The 22,584-nt window shown below is 39.9% G+C and overlaps 1 protein-coding gene across 4 annotated transcripts in view; it reads right to left on the minus strand.

The window, feature by feature from the left end:
- Positions 1–22,584, minus strand: part of XPOT (exportin for tRNA) — an 82,044-nt gene that overhangs the window by 32,343 nt on the left and 27,117 nt on the right. For all 4 annotated transcript variants that reach the window (XM_030548835.1, XM_030548834.1, XM_030548837.1 and 1 more), the window contains exons 4-11: positions 19,845–19,901; positions 16,402–16,471; positions 12,048–12,266; positions 11,106–11,290; positions 10,484–10,652; positions 4,873–5,109; positions 4,488–4,526; positions 2,857–2,919 (exon numbers count right to left, since the gene is read on the minus strand). In XM_030548835.1, the coding sequence (XP_030404695.1) occupies positions 2,857–2,919; positions 4,488–4,526; positions 4,873–5,109; positions 10,484–10,652; positions 11,106–11,290; positions 12,048–12,266; positions 16,402–16,471; positions 19,845–19,901 (1,039 nt within the window). The remainder of the gene's footprint in view (positions 1–2,856; positions 2,920–4,487; positions 4,527–4,872; positions 5,110–10,483; positions 10,653–11,105; positions 11,291–12,047; positions 12,267–16,401; positions 16,472–19,844; positions 19,902–22,584) is intronic.

A 22,584-nucleotide genomic window follows, 5' to 3' on the forward strand; every position in this document is an offset into this window, starting at 1 on the left:
GCCAAAGCAAAGTTAAAAAAAAGAAAAAAGGACCTCCAACCCACTCTTGCTTTCTATCCATTTGTTTCGTCCAAGAATAAAAGTTCTCCCTCAACTTTAAAATTATGTCATATGTCAACCTTCAACTACATAAAGAATTGTCATAAAGAGGACAATGACCAGTAGTTCTCCACATGCACTGAAGCTGGACAAATAGTAACAGGCTTAAAGTCCAGCAAAGGAGATTTAGGTTTCATATTAGGAAAGACTAACTATAAGGGTAGTTAGGTATCGGATCAGGTTGACAAGAGAGGTTGTGGAATCCCCAGGCTTGGCAGTTTTTAAGAACAGGTTAGAAAAACATCTGTCAGAGATGGTCTAGTATATTTGGTCCTGCCTCAACACATAGGGAATGGACTCTCAAGTCTCTTCCAGCCCTGTGATTCTTCCCTCTCATCAGCTTCCCAGTCTCTCTCCACTAACAAGATGCAAACCTGTCAAAACCACCTTCCTTCTTTAGCCGGCATACTTAACCATACAGAAATTGGACCTCCTATCTTCCACCTTCCAGATGAAGCCAAGAGGAACCTCAACATCATTTCACTGCAAGAATTGCTCCTCTGAGGCTACAAAAAATGTTTCCCCCCTTCAGCACAGGATCTTAAACTGCTATCCTTGACTTCTAGCCATAGATTAAATCAGGGGTTCTCAAACTGGGGGTTGAGCCCCTTCAAGGGTTCACGAGGTTATTACATGGGGGTGGGCTGTCGCAAGCTGTCAGCCTCCACTTCAAACTCAGCTTTGTCTCAAGCATTTATAATGGTGTTAAATATTGTGATGGGGTCAAGCCAGACAGCTAGAGGAGAGTGCTGCTATTATTTTTACACAACTGTACCCCGATCAGAGATAGTCAAGTTCCAATAGAAACTCCTTTCCTTTAGTTATTTTGATTAACTCATCCAATAGTCAAATAATATAGATCAGAGTATCTGGCTGCCTGCTACCTGCAGCAGTCCTTTACAGACCATTTCTTGTAGGAAAAGAGCCCATTTTCCTTCAGAATAGCTGTAAAAGTTTCTGGGGACAAAAACGTAGTGGTGACAGTAGCCACTTTAGTTGACCCCTTATATAATTTAACTACTAAGCTTTCTCCCAATGTGACTGCACAGAGTTGCACATATAGTTTTATTATTAAACCTGGAATTCTCTTTTTATAATATCACAACTGTTACTCTAACATTTTCACAGCCGTTACTTTTAACATTTTTGTCCAAACATTTCACATGAGTATCCGAAGTACCCTCCATAAAAACTTCAGAAAACAGAAGTGTGGAAAGGAGGGGGGTGTGGAAAGCAACCAATTAACCCAGGAGAGTGCTTTTTCAAATTGCTGCCTGATCTTAGAGGTGCAAGTCTACATTTGTGTACAACACCCTAGGCTTAGCAAGGGTGTAGCCAGGGCTATGGTTAAACCCAATTAATCCATGGAAGGCAGATATATTAGCCCCAGGATAAGCAGGTCCCTTTTTCCTTGATAGCTGATCAGGGGTTATTCTAGGTTAATCAGGACACCGGGGTCAATCAAGGGCCTGCCAGAACCTGTTAAAAGCCTCCCCTCCAACCACATAGAGGCAGAAGATTGAGGGAGGAAGGCCAGCTACTGGAGAGCTGGGCAGTGCAGATGCTGACAAGCATTAGGAGAGAAGCCACGCAGGTACAGAGGTGAAGGGCGGGAGAATCCCTGCCCAATAGGGCAGACGGCCCTTCCAGACCCCAGAGATCTGAGGGAAGAGACCCTGCCAGAGACTGAACCAGGTGTCTAGTCTTTTGCCACTATGCCTGGAGGGGCTACCAGAGATTGAAAGGCTCCCCCGCTTCCCTTCAGGGAGGCCAGGAGGGACTCTGCTCTGACAGTAAACCCAGGGCATGGGGAAAATTCTGAGGGAAAGATGAATACCCCAGCCCACCGCTAAACAGAAGTGCGGGACCCACCAAGGCAGAGAGGAAGCCTTGTCACAATATATTTAAAAAAAAAAAAAAAAGTGTTTCTAATTTATAAGGTGGGTCACACTCAGAAGCTTGCTATGTGCAAGGGGGCACCGGTACAAAAGTTTGAGAACCACTGGATTAAATTTATTGTCTAATTCTGCAAGTTAGCTAGTTGGTCAAGAAACTAGTAATGTAATGAGATGCACTGAAAGAGCAGCTGCTAGTTAGGAAGTATTTAAATATCTGGAAAAAAATAAATCTGTGTGTGGGTTTGAGATCCTCTTACACTATAATTTGGTTTCTTGCTACAAATTTGAGCCTGACCCAAATGCAGTTCACTTACAGCTATTCAGTCAAGTCAATACCAAAACAATTTGAGAGATCTTTGACCTGCACCAAAAACAGTATGGCTGTCTAAAAATTAGAAAGTTTGTTTTCTTTGTCCTGCACTTGGAAATTCAGTGTTAATTTGAACCACTGATGTGAATACCCCAGTCATCTAATATATGGTGTCACAAGGAACAGTATGCATGAGAATGCCCATTTGAGCTCAATTCAGTGCACTAATTTAAAATCATACTTCAGTTCAGATTATTCCAAAAATTCCTGTAAGGAGTTGTCACCCAAACATTAATTTAAGAGTATTCCCCCCTTTTGATACATACACAGCTCTGATGGATGTTAACAGAAGATATGCTTGCATTGAGATAATAGGTTTCAAATCTTATCCTAAATTTAAAAAACTAAATACACTAATTGGTATTCACAAATTCTAAACAAAGCTATTTACATGAATTTTAGGATTCTTCACTTAAACCAAACAACATGTAATTTAAACTGAGATTTTATTTACACAAAAATCAAGTTTACCTAAATATGACATCTTACCTCATGTTCAAAATTATATTCTTCATCATAGGTCAACTTCTTCATAACAGCCAACATAATTGCCTATAGTGAAGAAAAGTTGATAAAATTAGTCTACTCCAGTACTCCAACAAGTGAAACAAAGTAATTGATAACTACATAAAATCCTAGCACTATACTTTGCAGTAAAGCAATCTGGGAAATATTTTAAAATGTAGTAGCTGAAGTTTATATAATTAAAAATTGATCCACCCTGGAGGTAGAATGTTCTAAGAGACTTAGTGGAAGTGATGTTCCACACGGTTTTTGTCAATCAGATAAGTGACCAAATCTTCAGCTGTAATCCAGTTTTTAAAAGCCTGATTCACTATAATTGACAGTGCTCAATTTCTAGCAATATTATCCAGCTCACTAGTTCCCACATATAACCCATATGGTTCAACCCCAAAAGTTTAAATTCCCACCACATATAGAGCCATCATATCTTCCATGGTGAACAATGTATTTTTTTTGGGGGGGGAAGGGGTGCAGGGGAGGGAAGAAGAGTATTTTTAGGTTTTTCAGGGCTTTATGGGTTTTTTTTCCCCCCCATTTCCATTTTTAGAATGCATTACTCTGAGGTATTCAAAATTGGTTTGTTTGTTTTAAAAAAAACCATTAGAAGTACTGGGCTCTAATTTCTTTCTGTGAATGAAAAGCTATTCTAAAATGTACAAAGAAAATGGCATGAACATCAAGGTTCTTGTTATGCCTAGTAGAAAACAATCAAAACAGCCCAGAAGCCTATAGGGGAATCGGTAAAATAAACTATCACTGGATATCCAAGAAAGGAAGGGTGAAGTTGTGCATTATTTTGTGAGAAAGAGGAGTGGATTTGATAGAATTAAGCAGCTTCTACAAGTCAGATAGGGAATCTGATTATATGGTTTTATATGAAGCTGACTAGCTTATCTTGTTTTTTCCTATTAGTTTCAGTGGTAACCTGCCTTGATCTAATGAAACAGAACTGGAACTACACAAGGACAAAACCGATAGGCCTGTTAGCACACAGTGTCCAAAGTGAAAAGCTAACACTTGAGGAATATATTTCTGAAGTGAACATAGTATGTGTTGTGTTTCATTTCATAAGACCCTCCTTCCAAACTCTGAACTCCAAACCTCCCCATCTCGCTTTTCTCTGAGTTGGGATAATTAAAACAATGTAAAGAGAATAATCTAAAGTTCAGTTTGGAAAACTTCTCAGCTTGCCTATAGATACAAAATGACAACATCACTATATTATAGAGCACACTTAATCTGGATACAAAAATTCCCAGAATTATGAAAAAATGGATTCAAGTTACTAGAGCTGATTGGGAGGAAGAGAGTTGGAAAATCTGGGCTAAAATAAGGTCAGTCTTTATATGCATAATTCAAAATATATTGTAAATTTAACAATTGATTTGTAATATGTTTGGTTAAGGGAGGGTGATTCCCTAATGACAAGTCATGACAACTTTACTGATCCATGTTTTGAGAGTAACAATTAAAACAGGTAGTCTTAATAAAAAGGGAAATGTTCATATTTCTGAGGAGTTTTAGGGATCGCTTTTGCCAAAAATGACACTTATCAAATTAGAGCTCTGCTAAGAATGAACTTCAACTAGTCTTACCTCTACATTAGCTTTTTGCTGGTCCGAAAGCAAGGAAAGCTGTAATGAGACATTTCAAAATGTTATCTCTCATCAAAAATGATTTTTCACTTTCTAATAGCTATAGCAATGACTGTGTTTTTCTCTGTAACACTCGATACTGCTTGCAAGCATATTTTTCAGAGAACACAAAATTTCATTCAATCTCATGTCTCCAAAATTCTACAAAACAACTGTACATAAGCAGTATTCCACAAGCCAATAAACCAGAGCTACTATGTGTTAAACACCAAGCCATGAAACATTTTTAAAACAAGTAAACTCGTTAAGAAACTTAACATGCAAAGTAAATGTTCTTAAGAAGTTAGGGAGAAAATAAGTTGCCATGTATATTTTTTTTAATTACCTGTTTCAAGATATGAAGGTAATCGTAACAAAACCCAATAATATTAGATGAAATGTCATCATCTTCATGAATTAGCAGCTGCAACATTAGGGACACTTTCGCTTCAATAGCTTGCAGGGTGTCTTGAGCACTCTTCATATCTCCATTCTTTACCAGTTTAGTCCAGCTAGTTATCAACGCTTGCCCCATTCCATTGACCAGTTTAGAAAATCTGGCTAGAAAATCCACATCATCTTCCTGTAGGAAGAAGAGGGATTTGATTAGAAATAGTAGCAAAGACTCAAAGCTCCAACTCGCCAAAGTGGTATAGATTCATGGGCAATGCTATGCGTTGTCTCTATAGGTACACACTGTCATGTAAGGAAGTAGCATATGTGTCTCCTAAACTGGCACAGAGGTTACCTGGTTTGTTCTTTCCCTGATGGAATGGGGAGACAAAGATTAAAGCAATGCAAAAAATATATATATTCACAACCATTGAGCGTCACATTATTATAACAATTAATTTCCTCTCCCAGGTTAGTCTCCCTATCCCTTCTACCTCAAAATGAAAAGTGATCTTATTTATACATTTACTCCCCTGAAATCTGTATGATTTTAAGTACACAAGCCCAAGTGATTTATATGGGAAAAGTTCATACTCCAAAGTAATAAATAGCTGGCAGATAATTTTAAAAAACACACTATGATGAACTCTTCTCTTCCAAAGATAAACATAGCAGACATGTTTCTGTATTTTCAGAATCAACCCACTTCAAGTAAAATTACTAGAAGACCTCTGAGAAAGGAATGTGTTTATTGTCACCCTTCATTACAGATATGAACTGTTTTACATATGTATAAAGCCATTCATTCTAAAGCACACTATAAATTACACACTGGATCTGGGTAGAGTAATAGAGATCCTCTTTAGCGCAAGCAAGAGAACGTTTGCATATTGGAGTCTCCCCATTCACCCTCGCAGCAGCCTGGAGGCTCTTGCAGTAGTTCCCAAACTGTGGGTTGTGACCTCAAATGGGGTCCTACGTCCAATAAGCCAAAATCAGCCAGTGAGATGCCATCTGCCCCCAAATGTGTCCCAACGTGCTCCATGAACGCTGTATCAGAAGGCCACCATTTGGTCTACAAAATAGCTTCTGCACAGCGTGACCTCGCACATACAGTGCACGTAAGGCCATATTGTGCAGAGGCCACCATTTTGTAAAATCGCAGTCTCCTGATACAGTGTGTGTGGAACACAGGGGTGACCAACCTGTGGCTCTTCAGAAGTTAATATGTGGCTCCTTGTATAGGCACCAACTCCGGGACTAGAGCTACAGGCGCCAACTATCCAATGTGCCAGTGGGTGCTCACTGCTCAATCCCGTGCTCTACCCCAGGCCCTGCCCCCACTCCAACCCTTTCCATCCCCTCTCCTGAGCCTGCTATGCCCTCACTCCTCCCCCTCACCCCACAGCGCCTCCTGCACGCCATGAAACAGCTGATCACGAAGCATGGGGAAAGAGGGGGAGGCACTGATCGGCGGGGCTGCCAGTGGACAGGAGGCACTGGGAGAGGGGGGAGTGGATGGGGGGGCTGCTGACGTTATTACTGTGGCTCCTTGTCAATGTACATTCGTAAATTCTGGCTTCTTCTCAGGTTTGCCACTCCTGCTGGAACAGGTCTGGACACACTGGATTTGAAGATACTATTTTGCCATTTGTACCAGCTGGCCGTGCAAGCATCCAGCTGAAAGACTTTAATCCAGAAGATCCTTATCTGTGGGCAGCAGACATATTAACAGAGTATCCTCTGTGCTTGAGTTGGTATCTGTGCTAGCCTTTTCCAAGATGGGAATCTGCAGCGGCTTGCAAACTCCTTAATGCAGGGCCCATATCTTCTTTTATGTCACTTTGAGTATCCTGCTGGAACTCAGTAAAGAATCATTAAAAGTCACTTGTCTCTGTGCTGCCCTACTATCACCACACAGGGCCTTCCTAAATCCTGGCCTAATTTGTTTAACAGTGAAATCCTCTGATTTGTCATAAGAGGCACAATAGCTATCTGCTTCAACCTCCAGCAATAAGTCTAGTGCTACAGTTATGAACAAAAAAAATCAAGAGTGCAAGACACGTGCTTGCAAATATGACAAGGCTTTCTTTGAGTATGGTTTCTCCAGTGTTTGTCAAGAATGAAGAAAGGCCGAAACAGCTATGATGTCACAGTGTTAAACTAGTGAAAGCAAGAAGCCTCAAACTTCAATCACGCTTGGAAATCCTTCACAAGAAACACACAGGAAAACCAAGGTCGTTTTCCAGCGCTGAAAAGAAGAACTTTTGCATCAAGAAGTGCAATTCAAGAGAGCCATATCCGTCTCTGACCATGCTCAAAAAGGCATCACTGAGGTGAGTTACCACATCACATAGGCCAAGAAGCCTCACACAATCAGAGAGACTTGGATCTGATAGCTGCAATGGATATGGTGAAAATGTGTGGAGAAAGTGAGGCAAACAAGCAAAGCCAGATCACTCTTCAACATCTCAGTAAAGCGAAGGATTGAGATGATAGCAGGTGATCAGGGAAAACATCTGAAAAAACACGTTTTTGCTCTTCAGGTTGATGTGAGCACAGAGGGTAACAATGCAGAAGAGCCAAGAAATGTGAAATGCGCATGGGATGGTGCAATTCTCAAAAACATTCTGTTCTGGGCCTCAATCTTCTCAGGCATGAGATGGCACACAACGCTTGATGTGTTACATGCAAGACAAAAACATTGCATGTGATTGCATGATGTGCTTTTGCACAGATGGAGCTCCCTCTATAGCAGGACACAAAGCAGGTCTGAGTGCACAGGTAAAGAAAGTTGCTCTGCCTAATATGTGGACTCATGGCATGATTCAGAGAACAAAAGGCATCTAAACCTTTGAGTCCAGAGTTAAGTGAAGTTTTGCAGCAGGTCTCGTCTATTGTAAACTACATCAAGAGTTGGCCTCTTCACACATGCCTTTTTGGAAAACTATGTGACGACATGGGGTCTGATCACGATGTGATGTTCCACACCAAAGCTCATTGGCTCTCGAGGGGAAAAGTACTGGGACAATTTTTTCAACTGAGACCAGCTGCATGCCTATGCAATGGACAACAAAGAATGAATTCACTGAATTTTCTATGTGACCAAAGGAAGATGTGCCTTCTTGCCTATTTCACAAACATATTTGAGAAACTGAACAAATTGAATACAGGTCTGCAAGGAAAGCTCACATCCTTTACCTTAGTGATCAAAGCAAAGAATTCATGAAAACAATTGTTTTTTGGAAGAATAGTCTTTTGAAGACAAACTATGAATCCTTTCCACAGCTTTACAAATTCTTGGCTGACAAAGTTACTCAGCCTCCCACACTGGTGATGGCTGAGCTGAGCATCTCATCAGATGGAGGAACAGCTTGCATCCAAATTACTTGGAGTCCTTGGTCACTAGGTTGCTGTCTGGGGTCACAGAAAACAGTAAGTCTCAAAATAGGGTTATGGAGATAAAAAGTTTGAGAACCCCTGTTCTAGAGTCTAGTGTATGAGGAATAGAAAGCAGGAATGCTCCTTCTGCCTTCAAGAAGCCAAGGAGGAATAGTGCGTAGGCTTCCAGTTTATCAGACACCTACAAACTGGAGCTCAATGACAGCAACCTGAGCAGGAATTGCAGCATCTTCTCCTTTCTCTATAGCTGGGTGAGGGAGGTCAGGTTCTCATCTAAGCATTGGTCTGACAAAAGGGAGCACATCTTTTGTTATTAAGTGTATTTATCTGGCTATTAAGCATCTGGTAACATTTTCAAACCCTATGTGAGAGGAAATACGCACGTGACTTGATCAATTAGAGTACAGAATGGGGGGAGAGGAGGGGTCGAGGAGAAAAAATAAATAAGGGGAGGCAGGGAGATCAATGTTAGAGTCAGAGTTCAAAGCCAGAAGAGATCACTATATCATCCAGTCTGACTTCTCTGTACATCACAGGACAGCAACGCCACCATGCACCCACACATTAAACCCTGCAACTGAAATGAGACTAAAGTGTTACAGCCCACAAGAGACTAGACTTATGTGCCACAGGTAGAGAATAGGAGGAACCAAGGTGCACCAGTGCTCGAGGCCTCTGCAATGGCAGGGAAGTGATTGAGGTATACGCACATAATTCCAGCAAATGACCTATACCCATATGCTACAGAAAAAGGCAAACATCCCTTAATAGTCACTTCCCAATCCCCACATGATCAGTTAGACCCTAACCATGTGAGTAAGAACCAGCTAGTCAAGCACCTGAGAGAATGCTTAGTACCTGTAAGCATATAGGCAGGTATGGCTCTCCTTCACGGTCAATCTCTGAGGGAGGCCACACCCCTTTGCTGACATGCTCCTGAAACAAGTAAAGGGGAGAAGTCCCCCATTTCTGGCTCCAACCCTTAGGCAAGATAGAGCCACAAATAGTTCAGGGGCCCAGGCCCTCAGGCAGGGTGGGGCACCAAACAAAGAGCCTAAGGTGCCGGCAGGAGTTGAACGCCAGCAAATAGTCTACAGTCCTAGCAGGTCTCTTGGCCTGAGGTGGGGAAGCTGCCAGCCCAAAGATGAGGTTGCATAGGGTAGGGGGACGCGGACCCACCCAACTTTGCCACATCCCAGCCCAGGGCCCTAACAGTGGCAGAGTGGTCTTCCACTGGGTCAGCGGGAATTCGCCCACAACATGCTGCCCAAGACGGCTGCCCCTGGGCCACTTCCTCCCATCAAGGTGTACCTGAACCCCGGGTCATCCTCCATCTCCCTGGGGTATACTGCCAGTGGCAATCCAAGCAGCTCATTGGGCGTGCCTGGCAGTTCGGGTATCTGGGACGTGTCCTCGGCACAGCAGAAGTCTTGCACAGGTTCCAGTTCTCCCTTGTTGGCTCCTGCTTATCTGAGCTGCAGGGCCCACCTCCTGCACTTCCTGTTCCTGGTACCACCCTTCCGCTTCTAGCCTAGGTCTTCCTGGTTGTGCCCATCAGGGGGTATCTGGCACTCATCCCCCCCCAATCTCTCATCTCTAGCCATGGCCATACTCAATGCTTCAGAGGAAGATGGTAAAAAACCCTCCCAGAATACACTGAGGCAAAAATAACCCTTCTGGACCCCTGCTGGAACCCAAAGGTATGAGCTTTAGGAACATAAGACAAACCAGAAGTGAGCCCCAGGTCTGTTGAGCCCTGTCCCCTACCATCACAAACAACCCCAACAAAACTATATTCAAATTTGTCCAGCTCTCTCCTAAAAATTGTATGCCTCCATAACTCCTCTTGGGAAACTGGTTCAGAACCTCACCCCTCTGATGGTTAGAAACCTTCCAATTTCCAGCCTGAATTTGTTTATGGCCAGTTGATATTAATTTGTTTTTGTCCTTACCTTAAATAGCTCTTCACTTTCCCTGGAACTTATCCCCTAATGTATTTAGAGAGATCAGCCATATCCCTCTCAGCCTTCTTTTTGTTAGGCTACAGAAGCCAAGCTCATCATCGAGTCTCCTCAGAAGATGGGCCCTCTACTCCCCTCATCATCAAATCTTATTTATGTAGCTGTGTGACTTACTCATCTCCAAAATATCAATTTACTAACCTGATCAATACTGAAGAGACCAGCAGACTGTAACACTTGACACAAAGATTCTACCAGTTTTGTTTTATCAATTGGGTCCATTCCCTTATTTACAATTTCAAACAAACAGTCACATGCTTCCTCCCGAAGAACTTCTACAGACATGTGACTTAGCAGCATATTTATAAACCTAGAAAGGTGAAAACAAGTTACTATATAGACACACTACATCACCACATGCGTAAGCGAAATCATATAATTTGTATGTTTTCTTACTTACAATGTGGTTTCACTTTAAATTAATTTAAAAGCCTATATAGTGCATGTGGTTTGTAGATCTAGACAATAATGTATGTCATTTATAGACATAGTAGTCAGACCCATCTAACACTATGGCTTACATTGCTCTGTGCAATCTCTCTCCACTGCTGAGAAATCAGCAAGTATTAAAGTTACTTAGAACAGGAAGTTTGGTTGGCACTATTTTTTGTATTTCTAGAACAGATTTTTGACATAGGATATTGTAAGAATCATATTACCATGCTGGTGACAGGACTGCATACAAAAATACTATCAGAAAGGCTAAGATTTCTAGTGGGGAAAAAAAAAAAAAAAAAACCAACAAAACCAAAACACACCTTACCTTTCATTGGCTATCAGGCTCAAATCTATCCAGGACACATAAGCTCCAACTACTTCAAGGCACTGGCATGTCAACTCTGCATTAGTATATTGATAATTTTGTAAGATTTGGTACCACGACTCCACAAGGCTTGGAATGCACTGTTCTCTCATGGTGTCTTTTAATAAGGTATTTCTACGAGCCTCCTATAAATACAGCAGAAGCACATTCATCTTTTTATAGATTAGTGGCTTTTGCACATTCACTATCAAATGTAGACACTTGGAACAGTTCATGTCCTTGAAAAATGCAAATATTCATAATCCACATTTATGTTTTCCTTATTTTGTTTCCTACTGCTTATTAAACTGTAAAAGCTTATTCAAAAGTTGGTAGCCCCAAAACTGCACCTACTTTTCCTGTCTGCTTGCAAAACCAATACATTGTGTTTTATTTTCTTTCCCCTTCCCTCCATACAATAATTCAAAACAATTTCCAGTCAGCAATTTCGTTTTCTGAAAAGACACTTATAAATGCCAAAAAGGGAAGCAGAAAGACTTCCAAATCCTTTTTTAAAAAAACATAAGACGACTTATAAGTGATGCCTCATTAGAAACTGGAACATTTTAAAAATTAACCAATTTAAAAATCATCAAGTGAACAACAGTCCATCAAATTTCCCACATGACAAGCAAAATGCTGCTGTTACAGGGTCACAAACATTACAGAGTTTGTTAAAATTCAAACATTAATTGTTTTAATTGAAATTTAAGAACTCATGAAAAAAAGGTTTTTATAAAGTTTTATACACACAACTGTTGAATATAAACTGTCCTGTAATTCTTTTAAGGCAGAATCCTCCTGGTGAAGAACAGAATCCCTTTTGCTGCAAATAAGATGAATAGTCCTTAAGCTCCACACAATATTAATATTATGCAACATAAAAAACATGATATAACTTGCCTCTGATGTATGAACTACATCCCGGTCTACCAGCTCAGCATCAACAGCCATAAGGATTCTGAGGTACAGATCTACTCCTTGAGGGTTAAGGTCTACTACTGACAGAATATCAAAAAAAAACTTGGGCCATTTTGTGAGATATTCAGTGACAAACAGCAATGCAAAGACTTGTGCTGCTTTGTTGCGAATAAAAGTCTTCTCTGGTTGAGGATTCAGCATCTGGGAGAAATAGAATATTTTCTTCATATTTCTTTTATACATTAAAAGAATAACTGACTGCATTGGTTAAGTACAGGGGACAACCAAATCAAACACCATCTCCCATTTCACTGTCATGCAGGTTATGTGAAATACAACAAGCATGCAAAAAAACTTCACCTCTCCCCCCCAACCCTGTCTTATATTTTAAAGATTATTAATGCTTCTGAAAAAAGATTCAGTTTCAAGATAATTTAGGTGACAATATTCTTCCTATATGATATGAACAAAGGTGCTCTGTGCAGTCGAGAAAAGGAAATCATGTAATTTTTAGCAGCAAAGACTAAAGGGTATCTTGATGGTTTGGAAAAAAAAAAGAGCTTTACAAATACAAAAAACACTTGATTCTCAGCTTTTGCTTTGTCACCCCAATTGGCTGCTGTTTTTGAAGGTTATGAGAAGCTACTCTCACTTCTCCTTTATTCAGAGAATGAACTGGGCAGGCACTCAATTCCCCCATCATTCTGTTACTATACATTTTTCTCCTCATCTCCCTTCACAAGCTCCTTACTCATGTAGCAGCCTTCTGCAAAGGGAAACTAACATCTAACTAGGTACACTGACCCATATTAGCAGACTTCAAGAAAGCTACTAGCATGCTACTGGATGCCACTGACTAGCATTTCACTTGCTATACTAATTTGAGAGAGTGCAAGAGGTGAGCAAAATGAACACTAATTAATAAATGTGTATCAACTGCTTTAAGGTGGAACTATGCCCAGTCTACAATGAAGAGAAGGTGGTATCAGAAAAGTGGAATATCTCCTCAAAAGAGGAAAGACGAGTGATCCTGCCATTTACATCACGAGTCTAACTTCAATCTCTAATACAATAATAAGAGTCTAATACATCATGATGCAACTGCGCCCTCTTTCAGGAGTCCAGTGAAGAGCAGCAAAAGTGGAGAGATTTAATTAGGAGTTAAAATATTTAGAGTTTGGCTAAGTGATGACTAAGATGGGTTCTATGTAGGCATTTACATCCTGCCTATCACTGTGGTATTGGATAACAGTTTACAAAAAGTTACGTGTATCAAGAAGGGAGAGAATTTAGTGCAGAACCAAAAGGGACATAATTGGGAGTGCAGTTAAGGGAACATTCAAAAAGACTTCTTGGCAGTGATCTATTTGACCATGGCAGAGTATCCCCAGGAAAAATCTGGAAATTGTCTTGCTTGAAGTTTAAAGCTATACTGCACAAACTACTACTTAATATAACAGAGACGTATCGTGCATTGTCAAACAGATGGATTAAATAATCTTTTTTGTCCCCACCCTCCCGGTACCCAGAAATTAGGGCTGATGGACAGGAGTCTCCAAGAGAGGAAGAAGGGTGCTGCCAACTTCAGGCAATGGGAGAAGAGGGGAAGTTGAGTTTTATCCCTAAAAAGGAAATCTTTAATCACAGAATATCAGGGTTGGGAGGGACCTCAGGAGATCATCTAGTCCAATCTCCTGCTCAAAGCAGGACAAGTCCCCAGATAAATCATCCCAGCCAGGGCAGCGTCAAGCCTGGCCTTAAAAACCACTAATGAAGGAGATTCCACCACCCCCCTAGGTAACCCATTCCAGTGTTTCATCACCCTCCTAGTGAAAAAGTTTTTCCTAATATACATCCTAAACCTCCCCCACTGCAACTTGAGACCATTACTCCTTGTCCTGTCATCTGCTATCACTGAGAACAGTCTAGATCCATCCTCTTTGGAATTCCCTTTCAGGTAGTTGAAAGCAGCTATCAAATCACCCCATATTCTTCTCTTCTGCAGACTAAATAATCCCAGTTCCCTCAGCCTCTTCTCACAAGTCATGTGCTCCAGCCTCCTAATCATTTTTGTTGCCCTCCGCTGGACTCTTACCAATTTTTCCACATCCTTCCTGTAGTGTGGGGCCCAAAACTGGACACAGTACTCCAGATGAGGCCTCACCAATGTTGAATAGAGGGGAATTATCACATCCCTCATTCTGCTGGCAATGCCCCTACTTATTCAGCCCAAAATACCATTAGCCTTCTTGGCAACAAGGGCACACTGACTCATATCCAGCTTCTCGTCCTCTGTAACCCCTAGATCTTTTTCTGCAGAACTGCTGCCTAGTCATTCTGTCCCTAGTCTGTAGCAGTGCATAGGATTCTTCTGTCCTAAGTGCAGGACTCTGCACTTGTCCTTGTTGAACCTCATCAGGTTTCTTTTGGCCCAATCCTCTAAATTTGTCTAGGTCCCTCTGTATCCTATCCCTACCCTCCAGCGTATTACCACTCCTCCCAGTTTAGTGTCATCTGCAAACTTGCTGAGGGTGCAATCCACACCATCCTCCAGATCATTAATGAAGATACTGAACAAAACCAGCCACAGGACTGACCCTTGGGGCACTCGGATACTAGCTGCCAACTAGACATGGAGCCATTCATCACTGCCCGTTAAGCCCAACTATCTAGCCAGCTTTCTATCCACCTTACAGTCCATTAATCTAGCCCAAACTACTTTAACTTGCTGGCAAGAATACTGTGGGAGACCGTATCAAAAGCTTTGCTAAAGTCAAGGAATAACACATCTACTGCTTTCCTCTCATCCACAGAGCCAATTATCTCCTCATAGAAGGCAACTAGGTTAGTCAGGCATGACTTGCCCTTGGTGAATCCATGCTGACTGTTCCTGATCACCTTCCTCTCTTCCAAGTGCTTCAGAACTGATTCCCTGAGGACTTGCTTCATGATTTTCCCAGGGACTGAGGTGAGGCTGACTAGCCTGTAGTTCCCTGTATCCTTCTCCTTCCATTTTTTTAAAAAGATGGGCACTACATTAGTCTTTTTCCAGTCATCTGGGATCTCCTCTGATCACCCTGAGTTTTCAAAGATAATGGCCAATGGCTTTGCAATCACATCCACCAACTCCTTTAGCACCCTCGGATACAATGCATCCGGTCCTATGGACTTGTGCTCATTCAGCTTTTCTAAATAGTCCTGAACCACTTCTTTCTCCACGGAGGGCTGGTCACCTCCTTCCCATGCTGTGCTGTCCAGTGCAGTAGTCTGGGAGCTGACCTTGTTCATGAAGACGGAGGCAAAAAAAGTATTGAGTACTTTAGCTTTTTCCACATCTTCTGTCACTAGGTTGCCTCCCTCATTCAGTAAGGGGCCCACATTTTCCTTGACTTTCTTCTTGTGGCTAACATACTTGAAGAAACCCTTCTTGTTACTCTTAACATCTCTTGCTAGCTGCAACTCCAGGTGTGATTTGGCCTTCCTGATTTCACTCCTGCATGCCTGAGCAATATTTTTATACTCCTCCCTGGTCATTTGTCCAATCTTCCACTTCTTGTAAGCTGCTTTTTTGTGTTTAAGATCAGCAAGGATTTCACTGTTAAGCCTAGCTCGTCGCCTGCCATATTTACTGTTCTGTTCTTTCTACACATTGGGATGGTCTGTTCCTGCAACCTCAATAAGGATTCTTTAAAATACAGCCAGCTCTCCTGGACTCCTTCCCCCCCTCATGTTATTCTCCCAGCGGATCCTGCCCATCAGTTCCCTGAAAGAGTCAAAGTCTGCTTTTCTGAAGTCCAGGGTTCGTATTCTGCTGCTCTCCTTTCTTCCTTGAGTCAGGATCCTTAACTCCTGCCTCCCAGGTTCCCATCCACTTTTGCGTCCCCTACTAATTCTTCCCTATTTGTGAGCAGCAGGTCAAGAAGAGCTCTGCCCTTAGTTAGTTCCTCCAGCACTTACACCAGGAAATTGTCCCCTATACTTTCCAAAAACTTCCTGGATTGTCTGTGCACCGCTGTATTGTTCTCTCAAAAGAACGCTCCACAATTGAGTTCTTAATTGAGGTGCAGGATAGGAATAAAGGCAGAGATAACAAGATTTAAACATTACTTTAAGCACATTTAATTACAAACTTGTTTTCAACACACGTTTTAAAAAAATGTAAAACCTTAAGAATTATAATGTCCATCATATGTCTGAATACGTTTTTCCATCAAGTAGCTTAACTTTTTCAGGGGTACATAGGAAGCAACCTTTAAACCTTTAATCTGGCACCAGTTAGTAATCCTGAATAAGCCAGCTGCGTACTATTAATTGTTGTAAAAGAAAAAACATTTACCTGAGCTTGTAACCACGTTACGAGTGTTTCCCTGATTAGCTGCTGTTGGACTTCAGTAAGTTCAGAATATCTGAAACAAAATCATTCAGATCAAAATGATCCTATATTTTATTAGCTTGCTTACTTCTGGTTCCACAGATTAAAAAGGCAAAAGCTAAATTACTTAGACATCTGCATTGCCTTCATACGCAGACTGTTCTGTGCAATCTATATAAAAATCTCACCACAGAAGGAATTCTCTTAACTGTTTGCATATTAGAGTTCTAAGTTAAACTTTAAAATACTTTGTAGTAACTTATTTAATGAAAGCCATTCTGCACCATATGAGAACAATTTTACTTGATTGTGTAGTAGAAAAACTATGGCAATTACACTTCCTCCCAGTCTTCTAATATTACCTTTAAGACGCATAAGAAAAAAAAGAAGGGGACTGTCTATGCTGACTAGGATTATTATTTTTAATTAAGTTTAAAGTTAAAATTAAATTGCATTAGACATTAAAAGTTAATTCATTGTCTTAATTGTGGTTATTCCTTAACTGTGAGGAGTTATTACAATATTGTATTCACATCAAAGCCATTAGTTATCCCATTTGACATTAACACTGAAGAACCGAAGGGTAGTTTCAACTACCACTGTCATTGCTCTCGTTACTAAATTCAGTTTTGTCCTGATTAATTGCATATCTTAAAGCAAGTTTTACACAGTTCATTACTTTAAAAGTTGCAGTATTACAACCAGGCAAGATTCAACCTTTAAAAATTGAGTCACAATCTCCCATAATACAATTTATTAGAGTGGACTTGGCCCTTGCTGGCCACTTCCTAACCTCCTGCTGCCAAGTTTTGTAGAGAGACTCATCATTATGGGCAGCACATGTAGCAATGTCTATAGTTAAGGTTGTCTGGCCATTAGAAAACCCTGTTTTGAGTTGCTTATAACCTTGCCAAACTTTAATTGTTGGGCTGAAGTTTTCCATCCCAGGTGTCCACTTTAGTCTGATTTTTTAGAAAGTTTCAGCAAAAATGGTTCAGCTGTTTCTAGGAACAATAGTAATGGAAAATGTTATTATGCCCATGTTAATGAGTTGTTTGTAATGATTTCTTTTAAGGAAGCTACAGGGCCCTCATCCTTTCAAAAAGATACTTGAAATTTGTCAGGGAGGTTACCCTGGTGTCAGGGATATGCCTTTTTCCGTTTCTGCAGGAAAAAAGCTTGAATCTGTCTGATATAAGAGTTTGAAAAATCGCTGTTTGCATATACTCACTAAATACCCATTAGAGTTTGGTTGCTAAGGTCTCCAAAGGTTCTGCCTGTACTGAGCATGCTCAAATGCCCTGCAGCTCCTACATGTGACTGGTCTGCTCATATGCCATCCTCATATAAATGGCCAAGCATGCTCCATCCTGTGGCTGCAAAGTGTTGAGCAGGACATTCCCTGCAAGTGCCGCTCCAGGCCACTATAGCACCAAACACCAGAACAACAGGGAGACAGTCTTACTTGTGTTCTCAATATTCCCACTGCTGGTGCCCACACAGCAAAAGAGAAAGACATAGGCTGACTTCAAATGCAGAGAGTGAGCAATGGAGAGAGAAGCAAAAGAGCACAAGGACTTGGGGAGTGGATATTGCAGGACCAGAAGGTAGAAAGAATGAAGACAGTCAGTGGGAGATAGACACCTGGAGGGGCAGCAGATAAGGAGAGGGACAGAGACAGAGGAGTGTACTAGAGAAGTGTCATTTCTCTCCTTTCCCCCGCACCAAAACCTGGAATTGAACCCAGGAGTTCTGAGTCTTTACATTCCTTCGTTGATATCCAATAGCTGTAAAACCCACTGGCAAAGTGTCTCATCTTCCTTTAGTGCTTGATCCACATACTGAGAACAACACAGCTACCAGTTACTCCATTAGTTCAAGTGCTGGAGGTCTATGCTGTGGCTCTCAAGGTCCAAACCCTGCTGGCAACCCAAACTGAGGGATCAGTATGGTTCTGAGATGGAACTTGGTTTTTCCAGGGTGTGTTTTTTTTTTAATTAGGTTTTTTTCATGTAATTTCTTATGTTAAAAGAAAAACAGTCAAAAGCAAGTTTTCCACAACACCCCTGCTTCATACAACCAGGGTGGTGTACTTAATGAGGCTTTTGTCTGTAGACCCCTGGCTCATTTGTTGCAGAAACCAGGAGGCATGTTGTGAAGGAGGCAGAGGATTGCAGTAAAAGAGTTTAAGAAAAAAGGCAAATGAATGCTAATCTCAACAACTGTATTCTATGCCTACCTCTGCCAGAGTTCCTATGTGATGCCAAGCAAGTCATTCAAATGAAGATTTTCAGAGTTGGTCACTAACTGTGTTCCTCATTTTCTGGGTGCACAAATTTGCATAAGTGCTGAGCACTCACAACTGTAACTGAAGTCAGCTGGAGCTATGCTTTGGACATGTGTGCTCTAAGATGCTAAGAACTCTGGAAAACCAGGGCAGTAGTTGGGCATTCAACATTAATTGTCATTTTGAGCTTTAAAGCAATCTGTGCCTCACTTACCCATTTAACAAATGAGTATAATACCTATTTTCACAGGAGCACTGTGAAGATAATATTTGGGTGCTTCATAATCATTCATTAATTTATGGAGAGTGCACCACAGAAACATCCAGGAAGACATAATTTTACATTCAGCACAGGATTTGAATGGTGTGCAGTAAACAACAACTGGGGCTACACACTGAAGAGGATAAACACTTATTAAATAAATTAGTAGTTATTCAATATAAGGCTGGGGCCCTGTGAAACAAATAATGTGATCACATAATTAAAGCTTGTATCACAACACATATACACAACAGGGCCAAATTAAGATTGCATAAGCAACCATAAATCTGGCATTTCCTATCTTATGAATTCTTCACTTTGCAACCTTAATATGCGGTCACGATCCCTCCCCCTCCCCATATTATTTATATTTTTTTATATATAAAAAATAAAATCGAACACAAATAAAAAAGTATCAGTTTGAAGCAAAACACCTTTATAAATAAATGTATTTCTCCACTATTTAAGAATAATTTTACATTTTAAAAAGTAACAACATAAGCCAAACCTACAGTATCTCCAACAGAAACTATCACTTCAAAAGACAAAAAAAAAACAACAGTAAACACAACACATACAGGTATAGTAGAAGTTAATTTATGTAAGTTTAATGGGAAAAGTAGAATTTATATGGCCAAGCGCAGGACTTCTCAATGCAATTAATATACATTGCAGTAAAGCACCAAAATAACTAACTGAAAAATGGCTAAAAGTTTGAATAACCAAGTTTCTACTGTCTACTTTAAGTAAAAATATTTTGAATGTTACTGATAAAGCTTTTAATTTCTTTGCACAGAATGTGAGTGGGAAAACAAGTGTATAGAACAATATTACTATAAGAAGAAAAGCATTTCTCACTTGAATTTAATTTGGTGTTCTATAACTTGAAAGCAGAAGAACTTGATGTGATCATCACTGGAAGTAGAAGAAGAAGAAAAGTACAATCAACACAATGGAAATATTGCAGCCCATTTCTTCAGGAAGAATACATTCCTGGAACTGTGTAATCAGTTATCGATTCTTGTGATGAAGAACTGCTCTACTATAGAGAAGAAAATCTGTTCTATCTGCTGCAAACATTTCAGAGTACTTGACCAGTCAGGAAAATGAGCACAGTCATTACAAATACACAAACATACAACAACTAGTTTTGATTTTTTTTTTTCCTTTTTAACAACTCATTTGTTACATTGCCTAGTTTATTCAATTGTTATATTTTAACTAAAGCACACAGTCAAGGGGTGCTTCACTTACAGAATTTGATGCAGGATTTAATGCTTTTTTGTTTTGTTTTATATTATGCTACAAAAACGTAAGCGTCTAATTCCAGCTCCTTGCAGCAAAAAAATTTTAAACCCATCACAATGACATCCACTTGAGGTATCCACTGGAGGCTTCAGCTGAGGCACTATTGAAAGTAATCGTTGGGATGGTTTATAAACAACCACCACTAGCCTGGCTTCAGCTTTCAATTGTACTTCACCTACTGTTTAATTTCACTTATTACAAAGTGATTTAGAGGAGGAAACCAACTCAACTATTTTAATAAATAAATTCTGAAAAGTTTGGTGTACCATCACTGTAAGTGACCCATTAAAGGAAAGTTGTAGCTGGCCGTTAAAACTGGAGAAGTGTTGCAATGATAGGCAAGACAACTTTAAAACAAATGACAGTCTCAAGACTCCAATACGTTTCACAGTAACAGAAATAATTTGAAGCTAAAAATCATCACTGAACATGGGACAATATAGTTATCTCATGCCAATATAACATATTTTTCTTGACAAAAAAATTAAAGACACCAAGAACACAGTTTAGTTTTAACTTTTTTTTTTTTTTTTAATAAAAAAAAATTCACATTTTTAATCCCAGTAAGGCATTTCAGGGTATAGTATCAAATTATTCCATCTTGGGCAAAAAAAGGCTCTACTCCTCTCATGATACACTATGTACTAGAGGCAGAGCAAACACTCCAATCCCTCTCATGGTTTATTCTTGAGTTACTGAATTTCAGGTAATTTACAGTGTAACAAGTATTCTCCCAAATGGCAAATACCATGAGAAAGATTTTAGCATGACATTAAAGTTCAAAACTTGTGTTCATACAAGAAATTAAACATTGATAGATTAGAACTCAAATTGGCCAGGTCATCAGCAGGTCTGCTGCAGCAAAAGAATATTTCCAGACATGCTTTTTCACTCAAGGTGGTGAGAAAAGGGAGTGCTGCAGAAGCAGAATACCAAAAACAAAATTAATATTCCTGAAGTGTTTTGCCCCTTATTATTGCAGACGTTAACTCTTCAACATTTTATGCAGTATGATAAAGGTTACTTTTAGAAGAAAATAATTGCAAAATCATACTTTAAAGTAATGTTAGGGTTCTAAACAAATTTATTTTTTGTACAGCATTTTGAAGTTAAAGAAGAATGGCAATTACAAAAAGCAAGCAAATTTAAAGATGTGATTAACATCCAAACTAGCCAATCCAAGGATATTTAATACAACTTAAAACAACTTTTTCTTTTCTAGTTTCAACATCCAAACTCTGATGAAATGTCTAGCAAGCTAATGATACTTCAGCCACAGAACCTGGCACTAACCAGTGTACAGTGACAAGTTAAATGCCATTTAATGCAGTTTTTCAAAGTTACTTTATCTATCTCACAAAGTTGTGTCATTCGCAAAGGATTTTTAAGAGTGTAACATATACCACAGGATTTGCTGTATCTTGCCCTCAGTCTAGCAGAATTCAGTGGGATGAGAAAGTCAACTGCACAAAGCATGTTAAGCAATCCTACTGAGCAAGATCTGGCAGTCAGTTTGTGTCTAGACATCAAACAAAAACACCCAACAAGTTTTAAAGTAATATGTTGAATGCCCCTCAAACTGGTTAATTGTGGTATATAATTAAGTATTTTGACTATATTTATCTTTACGGGTACCCTCTGAAGGATCTTTTTTCGGCCATCTGTTGCTGAAAAAATGTCAGTCTATATTTGGCAAATTTAGTCTCAAAATGCCAATTTTTCAGAGTTTGTTTTTAACAAACCATTGCATGCTCTTCTATGCTTCAGACCACTGGAAGTTACTAAAAGTGGTGTACAGAAGTAGTAAGCCACCATAAGCTATTTTATCATAACCAGACATTTATTAAGCCTTAACTTCAGTTCTGCGAATATATTAATTCATTATTTAAAATCTAACACAGAGGTGTTTAGTTAAAATATATGTACATATCTGCTGCTACATACTAAGGGTGCACTAATAATTTCATAAGAAACAGTATGGCCTATTCTCAGCACACGAGTGGGAGGCAACAACACCTTATTTTAAACCCAGTTACCACTGGCTTGCTGTAGCCTTCAGTAAGCCTTGGAATTTTTCAATGTAAAACTCCAAAAAGCTAAGAAGTGGAAATTTTGTTTCTCAACGTACATAATGAAGCATTGCTAATGCTTCAAAGCATTGTTTGGCTGAATTTGGCACAAAAATCTGTGCATGAAGATTTAATTTCCCTATGAAAATTGCCATTTTGAGCCATAAAATGGCATTTTCCCCATTAAAAAAATGCAGCCTTGATTATAGAAAAGCACAGAC

Source organism: Gopherus evgoodei, chromosome 1 (assembly GCF_007399415.2).
Source record: "Gopherus evgoodei ecotype Sinaloan lineage chromosome 1, rGopEvg1_v1.p, whole genome shotgun sequence".
Lineage (NCBI taxonomy): Eukaryota > Metazoa > Chordata > Testudines > Testudinidae > Gopherus > Gopherus evgoodei.